General features: G+C 40.6%; 1 protein-coding gene across 1 annotated transcript; it reads left to right on the top strand.

Annotated features, from left to right (window-relative positions):
- The first annotated feature begins 1,418 nt into the window (after positions 1–1,418).
- LOC137918056 (eosinophil peroxidase-like) lies at positions 1,419–6,216 on the top strand. The gene is made up of 13 exons (XM_068760798.1): positions 1,419–1,485; positions 1,733–1,820; positions 1,935–2,110; positions 2,477–2,609; positions 2,725–2,854; positions 2,982–3,185; positions 3,263–3,623; positions 3,713–3,873; positions 3,972–4,230; positions 4,350–4,520; positions 4,608–4,845; positions 4,930–5,129; positions 5,681–6,216. Exons 1-13 carry the CDS (start codon positions 1,419–1,421, stop codon positions 6,214–6,216), a joined length of 2,724 nt encoding a protein of 907 aa, XP_068616899.1.
- The last annotated feature ends 3,282 nt before the right edge of the window (positions 6,217–9,498 follow it).

The raw sequence follows: 9,498 nt of genomic DNA, 5'->3' as shown, positions 1-9,498 counted from the left end.
AGAAATTATGTGATATATACTTACTACAAATAGCCTTCTTTTGTTCACTGTTTGGCACACTACTTGTGACTGTCACAGGCGTGGCGCTCTGAGTCTGAGCAGGAAGTAGGAAAAATAATTAATAATACAGCAAACATGGCATCATAAAAGAAAAGAAAACATCCCTGTCGAGAAACGTTGCTTCAATTTATGCGTCACCCTGAAACAAACCCTGCAGCTGATACGACAAACGCCTTCTTCCCTTTGATTACTTTTACTTTCATTATTAAGTGTCTGCATTATAAACATCACTATTGGTTATTATACATGGCACAAATTGTAAACATTTTTTTAGATATAGAATAGATATTAGCTATAGATTCTAGTGGTACAACGTGTAGATAATATAATGGACAATATAACTATTGTATTTGTAATAAATGTTTCCCTAATTTCCCCTTTATATTGTCTTTGGAGCTGCTGTGACGTTGAACTCTCCTGTCTATCTTCCATTTATCCATCTGTTCTCTCTATTTTCTCTCTCTCACTCCCACCTTGAGTGTCTAGTCTGTTTCAGGTTTCTGTATGTTTAAAAAAGCAGATTTTAATTGTCATTGTTACCAAGTGCTTGCTCCGTGATATAGTTGTGCCGAAACCTTCTTATTTCTTCAGAAATATCCAGTCATCATTTGGCGCTCTCTAAAAAAAATACACGTAATTTTTTTTACAGCGTATTTAAGTAATCTTGTACTGAAGTACCAAACAAGTAAATAAAATAAATTAAAATAACACTGTTCATGTGTCAGAACTTAAGGTCACTTTTGCGGATGCTTTGTCCTGACAATAAAATCGAATTATTCTTATCACCTTATTCTGCGTATATTTTTTATTAACCAGTATTTGAAAATCTGTATCTCCTTTGTTCTATCTTTTTAAATATAAATAAACACAATTAAGAACATAACAGACATGCCATCAACATACTTATTACATTTTAAGTGGCACATAACTGTCTCAGGTGCGGCTCTCGAAGCAGGAAGAAAGAGAAAAAACAAACAAAGGCAGTAAATGCACCGTCTTAAAATAGAATTTATTTTCCTGTCAATGTATGATGTGTTCCTTTCCGCATTACCTGTTATACAAATGGCCCGAGAATCAGCTGGAGCGTCATTTGCAGCAGCTGGAACTTTGAAATCAGGAGGACGAATTTTGCAGGTGAATATCGTAATTTTCAATCATCATGCTTTTTAATTAAAACAATTTTTTTTTACTGAAAAATCCTAAATAATATAGTTTATATGATAATGTTTAAGATGCGTTATGCATCATACATAGTATACAGTATTTTGAAGAATATTCAGACACATATTTAGACACATATATTGCCTGGCATATTTTACAAATACTTCTTATTTACTTATTTTATTTTATTTGTAGTGATGAATGGGTTTTCATGCATGCTGAGTGCAGGCCTTTGCCTGTGCTTTCTATGGCAGGTGAATGCCGGTGAGTCCCACATAAATCATTTTACAGTCGCTATACAAATAGCTGTACATAAATAAATCTTGATTTAAAATGTTCTGTTTTACAATTTATCATCTTAATTTTGAGTGAAGATAATATACTAATTATAAATTTAAACTATAGAAATATTTTTGCTAATATGTATATTGTGCAATAAAAAAAAAAATCAATGAATCAAATCATTACAAACAGGTAATACATTCAATGTAATATTTATTTTCCCTTTCAGAATCATTTTTGAGCAGGAGTGTCATAGAAAGAGCTGTGATGGAAGCAAAGGCCACTGTGGACTCAGCCTATAAATACTCCAGACGACAGTTAGTATAGAAACCTGCTGGACTGAAGCATGAACTTTTCAGTAGGCTATTGCCACTGAAAACAATCTGAGTGAAGGTGTTCAAATATCTGCTCTCTCCACCCGACACATGCAGGGGCCTCGCCCGAGTGAGGAGGCAAACAGTGAGTCCTGCAGATGTGCTCCGGTTTCTAAAGCAGCCTTGTGGGAGAACGCGTAATGCCGTGCGTGCTGCTGAATACATGGATAATACCATTGCACTGCTCAAGGGGTCTTTGCAAAGACGTCAAAAACGCTCTATCAATGCCACAGGTGGGTAGCCGTTACAGAGTCTATAAATCAGGTGTGCCCCAATCATCTTCCTTGGAATGCTAAAATTAAAACTTTTCGGTGGGACAGGATCCAAGAGCTAATATATTTTGTGTTCAAGTGGATAGATTTTAGTTCAAAATTATAGTATAATCCCAATTTCTATAAATGTTTAATTCACTAACATTATTCTCATGATACTTATGCTGTTGATCAATACCAGTTAGGATCTTAAAAGAAGGGTTTAAGACAAATCATTGGAACAATACCTATATTAAAGTAAGATCACAGTGGAAATGCTGCCCTAAAAAGTTACATACAAATGAACAAGGGATGCTAACTTGTTTATTCTTTGTATTTTTTAACCAGATTATATCACGCAAGACGAACTTCAAGTCATTGCTGATTTGACGGGCTGCTCTCCCCAATATATTGCCCCTACATGCTTGACATACTCGCCTTTAAAGATGTTTCGCCCTGCTGACAGTTCCTGCAACAATCAGTAACAGACCTATTCAATTGTTAACCTTTCATTTCATATCAAATATGAAGTGCCACGAGTCACATCATTAAAACAGAGAAGATTTTGATTAAATTGTTTTTTTTTCCTCACTCAGAAAACACACACGCTTGGGATCTTCCAACACACCCTTCACCCGCTGGCTCCCTTCTGAGTACCAGGATGATTTGACACTGCCTAAAGGCTGGGACAGAGAGCTGCCAGTCAACGGTCACCCTCTCCCGTTGGTAATATGCAGCAGATTATTAGTTTTACACACTACAATGTGAACGACAATAGAAAAAAAGACACTTGCAGTTGTAGAAGCGCATTTTCACACTGGCACAGTTCTTATTTCATGATTTGCGTCCCCAGGTTAGGGACGTGTCCAATCAAATTCTTCGCGGAAATGGTGATATAGAAAGTGACTCAAGATTGACTTTCATGTTCATAATCTTTGCCCAATGGGTTGACCACGACGTGAGCCTCGCGCCTCACACGCCTGTCATCTGCTCATTCAATAAAGGCATTGACTGTGATAAGACCTGTGAGCGCACAGAGCCCTGCTTCCCCATTCAGGTGAATATCACCACATCGCATCACAACAGAAATGAACTCAAATCTACACACAAGCTAACACATTCTTGTTTTAACAGATTCCTGTGAATGATTCCCGGTTTGGCCAAAACTCAGACGAGTGCATCCCCTTCTTTCGTTCTGCACCAGCTTGTGGTTCTGGCAACACAGGCCACATTTTTGGCGCAGGCACAATCCGTCAACAGATGAACTCTCTCACCGCTTTCATTGACGCAAGCCAGGTATACGGTTCAGATGAGGAGAAAGCTCGCTCCCTCCGGGACCTTTCTTCACACGAGGGCCTGCTGAGGGTCAACACGATGTACAATGACAACGGTCGTGAATTACTGCCCTTCGTCAACTTGGATACAAACATGTGTGCCACACGAGCTGCCATTACTAATGACAGTAATGCCAGGGAGGTACCATGCTTTGTGTCTGGTGAGTGCCAGCAAATACAAGTACAAAAATCTCACGTTCAAGATATTCAAAGTATAACACAGGGCTAACAACACTTCCTAAATATTTAGGTGATGGACGAACCGATGAGAACATTGCTATAACCGGTTTACACGTACTGTTTTTGCGTGAACACAACCGCCTGGTTCGTGCTTTGGCTAAACTCAACCCTTACTGGGATGGAGAGAGACTCTACCAGGAGGCACGCAAGATCATGGGAGCCTACTTCCAGGTTGGAGCGGGGCCCAGCTTCATGTTGCATTAATGGGATAGATAGATGGTATATCTTTACATGCTTCTGTTAACGCATTGTTTCATTTTACACTTTAGATTATCATTTATAGAGACTTCTTACCAATAATTGTTGGTCCAGACATCTTTGCTAAGAAGTTGGCCACCTACCCTGGTTATGATGAACACGAGGACCCCAGCATCTCTAATGTGTTTGCCACAGCTGCCTACCGATTTGGTCATGCCCTGGTTCCCCCTTTAATAAATCGTCTTGATGAGCAGTACAATGAAGATGCTGAATTCCCCAACGTACTGCTGCACAGAGCTTTATTCGCACCATGGAGAATTGTTTTTGAAGGTATGTTCTTCATTTTAAACCCTTTGATTCTTCCCAAAACGGACAATAAATACAACACACACTCACACACACACACAAAATCTAAATATCTCTGCAATTAATGAATTTAAATTACTTAGGTGGTGTGGATTCAATCTTGAGGGGGATGATCGGCAGTAAGGCCAAGTTGAATACCCAGGATCACATAATGATTGATGAGCTGAGGGAGAGGCTGTTCAAATTCATCTCTGAATTAGCTCTGGATCTTGGTGCTCTTAATATGCAAAGAGGCAGAGACCATGGACTTCCAGGTATTTACTTAGTCTTCAGGCTTTTGCATGCATTGTGTTTCTGATATTGAATGTTTTCCAACATTCTTACTCTGTGGCCCTTTTAAGGCTACAACAGATGGCGTAAGTTTTGTGGACTGTCACAACCGAAAGACCATGCAGAATTGGCTGAAGTGCTGAACAACACTAAACTGGCAGAAAAACTTATTGCTCTCTATGGAACACCTGAAAATATTGATGTGTGGCTGGGCGGAGTGGCTGAGCCTTTTGTCCATGGAGGAAGAGTAGGACCCCTGTTTGCCTGCCTGATTGCCACTCAGTTCGAGAAGGTCCGCAATGGAGACAGGTACATTACAAATGTTGCTCAAGTTGAACATCTTTACGTGATCTTTAACACAATTCTAGAAATAACAAAGCTGTTCTGTTTCAGACTTTGGTGGGAAAATCCTGGAGTCTTCACTGATGATCAGAGGGACTCCCTTAGGAGTGTATCATTTGCTGCCATCGTTTGTGACAACACAGGGATCACTGATGTACCAGAGAATCTTTTCCTGTTTAAGTCTCTATCTTCAGGTTACAAAGATTGCGATGTAATTCCCGGCATTAAGCTCAATCCATGGAAGCAGGCTGGTGAGTTCATATTGATTTTAAAATGTTATTACACTAGAGCACAAACCTCTCCTTCATGAGTCAAAGAACTCTTCCTTCAGCACCGTGACGCCGTCGTTTGGTAGGAAAAATGGCTTATCCGTGAAACTGCTCATAATAGCATCTGTGGATTGGAATTATGTGGAAAGAGACATTTCTTGTTGAGTTTCTAATTGTATTCTGTTGTATTTTGTGCACCATGGAAATATTTCTATAGATCATATCTCAAAAAGTCACTAACTGACACCAAAACAAACTAGACTGTTAAAACCCTTTAAAGCCGAACCATTGAATAATTTCCAAAGAAATCTAATTTCTGCCTGTATCTGATTGAATGCATTAGGTTTTTTAGGGAAAATATTTGTTAAACTTATGATGTAGAAGTCTGAAAATCCTGAAAGGCCAATTGTATCAAATATAATACATTTGGCGTTTTAAATAGCACCAAATTGTTCATTTTTGATTTTGTGCAAAACTGCTTCTTTAAATTGATTTTTGCCACACAGACCCCCATGGACCACACGGTGTCCCAGACCCTCAAGGACCATATGCTGTCCCAGGCCCTCAAGGACCAGCTGGTATTCAAGGTCCTCAAGGACTACCGGGTATTCAAGGTATTCAAGGTCCTCCAGGACTATCTGGTATTCACGGCCCCCAAAGACCAACTGGTAATGTGGAAAACATTGCCTTCGCTGTGCAATTGGGCAACAGCTTCCCTGAAGCAGGCAAACCCCTCACCTTCCTCCAGATCTTGTACAATGCACAGAACAGCTACGACGTAAATACGGGTTTTTTTACCTGTACGATATCTGGTGTTTATGAGTTTCAATTCCACTGTACCGCCAACAGATTAGCTTTAAAACTGACACTGATGCGTAACTATGCTCAAATTCTGAGGTCATTCACCAGCCAGCAAAATAATTACATCATAGCCAGTGGCAGTGTGATCGTTAAGCTTGATAAGGAGGACAAGGTTTGGCTGATGGCCGATTATGACTATAATGGTTTGACTAAAGACAGCGTTTTTACTGGCCATCTATTGTTCACCGATCAACCGGCCTTGTGGTAGTTCTGGAGCCATAAAATCCTGAAAACACTACAAAAAGTGTTTTTGACAATTTATGAAGTTTGGACTACACTCCTCCTTTATTTCCGCAAATGATGTGACTTCAGAAATGTTGCGGCGTCACAGGATATATTCTTTTTTAAAATAAACAAATCCAAAGCTAATAAAGTCAAAATAAGCAGTTCACATTTGGGAACCGATTACGTCATTTAACATAGTAAATGTTATCTATCAAAGGAAATATTAATAATGTTATGTTCTTGGTATTGGAATACAAAAGAGCGTCTGTCTTATTCTGTTGGTCTAATTTAGGGAAAAACTGCAATCCTGTACTGAGTGGTATTTCTGGGTTTTTTCCTTTTATTGTATTTTCAGTTTTCTATGAAAAATAATTCTATTGCCTGTATCTGGTACATACGCAGTCAGATTGTATGCACTTTATTCAGAACTTTGATTCTAACATTGTTTCCCAATGTTTTTACTGGGACTTTGAAGGCTGCAACTTGAACTGTTTTTTTATTAACAGTGATGTGTGGTGAGGTTTATCAGTTTTGTTTTTATGGATCTCAATGTAGGAATCGTGTCTCTTTAAGTTTGTCATTAATAAATGGTGGGGACTTGTCTTTGCTTCTGGGTGCATTATTTGGGTGATATTCTCATATTGACCAGTAGGTGGTACTCACATGCCTGATATTTGTTTGACCTGCATGTATATATGAGTTATTATGGGAGAGGATTCCTGCTCAGCTGGTAAAGGTGAAGACTCACAGCAGGTAAACCACTGGGATTATTAATTTACAATTGATTAATGATATCTGTATTTCATTTAGATTTTAGCTATGGTCTCAGCATCAGCTGGACTTTTACGGCAGAGGCCATTTGTTTTAACTTTTTAGGAACAAAATCTTTAACCATTTCTGAACAGTGTTTTCAGTCTTGTTATGCATTTTAACGTTTGTGTGGGATGGACATTAAGTTGCAAAACGCCATCAACAACATCACGATAAGTAGGAAACAAGTCACAAACACCTGTGATGCTTAGTTTAGTTTTCACAACAACAACAGTGTGATTTTAACTCTGTAACAAAGTGCTCAGCAGAAGATGATTGTAAAATGTCAAAGCGCAGGTAAATCTGAATATTTATAATCCTTAACTTTTGAACAGTTCATTAATACTAACAGGTTTTTCATAATGAATCCCCTCCCTCTATACTCGCTGTCTCCCCCCCCCCCCCCCTCTTAAAACGCTTATATTTTGATACATTTTTTTTTTTTAAACTCTTGCAGAAAATAATCTCTCTCTTTTTAAAGATGTTTTTGGTCATATGTGGCTAAATACCATTTTCACTCCGTTTTAATTGCGGATGTCGACACTTCCCAGGGGAGCCGCATCTTTGCCTAAATACGCAAACAAACAAAAAACGAGCGCGCAATATATTACAATCGATAGAAGACTTTACGAGTCGCATTCGCTGCGTTGCCAGTGAAGTGGAGGGACGCGAACCAGCTGCTGCTGACCCCCCCCCCCCCCCACACACACACACGCCCCCCCTGACCTCCGTGGACACAGTGCCATCCACAGAGAGTGGCGTTTGGTGTCCCGTGGGAGCAGGGGAATGCTGGAGAGGACGAGCGGCACACGATACCCCCTTGTTTGGTTTAGCAGTCACTGATCCCCCCCCCCCCCCCCCCCCACCGGCCGGACCGTCTCAGCGGGTTCAACTGATTAGGACGACGGTCGTGGTTCGACTAATCCCTCGTTTTGTGCGCGGCTCTCCGCTTCAACAAACTGGAAAAGCTCCACGTTTAGACATCGCGTTGTGATATAATCAAGCCTCACGCATGTCGGGCTCAAGTTGCCTCGCAACATGAAATCAATTGCATATCAATTGGCATTGACACACACGCGCGCGCGCGCGCGCACACACACACACACATATATATATAGATGACACACTCTTTATCCAGATTAAATTTAAATATCGTTCACATGAAAGGGTTATCAAATCGGGTTCTTCCCTCGTACTCCAGAATAAATGTATCCAGATGAGATATATTTATGAAACCAGAGTTCATGATTTACTTAATATTTCTTCGGATTATTGTTAGTTTGCATCTTTGATTTCATCCATAATCTGGGCCGGAGACCTGTTTGTGAGAGATGATCTGAATCGTGTGTCTGCATGGACTCCAGAGTTCGCGTGGGCGCTTCTCTTCAGTGGGTACTACATCCTGGTAAATACACGAACGACACGTTTTCTGCGCATCTCTCTGCATCTTCATGACTTTTGCACGCACTGGAGGAATTTTATTAAATTGTGTCATCATGTGCAGATTTTTTCATGCTTGGGTATAGAGCTGTCAATCAAATACGGGAAAGTGTGCAAGGAACACGGCAGCCCGCAGGAGGCTCTGCAGCACGCAGGATTCCCCCGGACTGCGCTCACAATTGGGTGAACATCCGAGCGTGCCCCGCGCTGGCAGATGGTGGGTCGAGGCGCGATCCAAGGGGGGAGATTTACATCCATTGTCCAGGCGCACAAACTATACACGGAGACAATAATAGCCCATCGGTAAGGGGCAAAGAACCGGGGTAAAAAAAAAGCCACACAACTTTTGTTTTCCCTTTTTAACGCCAGAGGAACGGCAGCGGAAATTAATGCTTGGTCCGCATTAAAAGCACAAATACGCGAATAAACCTATTTTATTGTTAGAGCTAAACATATAATACAAATACAAATACTGTAATACAGATTTTTAGAAATGTTCATGAAAACAAATGTGTCTTTGGGTTTGTTTTGCATGTTGCTTTTATTAAAGCACAGAATAAGAAACTTCTGGAAGAAGAAACTCCTTTTCCAGAACACGTCAAATAACGCTGCATCGGGTTTATAGATGGAGATGGTTGCGATTGATTATAGGCTGCAGCCTGCGGTTATTGATTCGGAACTCATTTTGGCCACTGTCCGGCAGGGCTTCAAACGGCGATCCGATTGCAGCCCTGACCGCTGCTGGCGGAGATTGATGGACCAACCAGACGCCCATTGTTGCAGCTGACACTGATGTGACGCGGAATCACCGCGTTCAAAGGAGCAGACGGTCGCGCGGCTGAATGCGCGCCTGTCGAGAGCGCGCTTGTGTTGAATCCTGACCCGAATGATGAGACCGAACAGGGCTTGTTTGTGTATTTAAATACAGACGATCGCCGTTTACAGTATATCAATTTTAACAAGTGGTTCTAATCAAACATTCCGAAAGAAACAAATGTCAAATATTTTGGTAAAA

This window comes from Brachionichthys hirsutus, chromosome 4, assembly GCF_040956055.1.
Source record: "Brachionichthys hirsutus isolate HB-005 chromosome 4, CSIRO-AGI_Bhir_v1, whole genome shotgun sequence".
Taxonomy (NCBI): Eukaryota; Metazoa; Chordata; class Actinopteri; order Lophiiformes; family Brachionichthyidae; genus Brachionichthys; species Brachionichthys hirsutus.
Note: the sequence above shows the minus strand (reverse complement) of the source record. Positions and strands in the feature narration are given on the sequence as shown.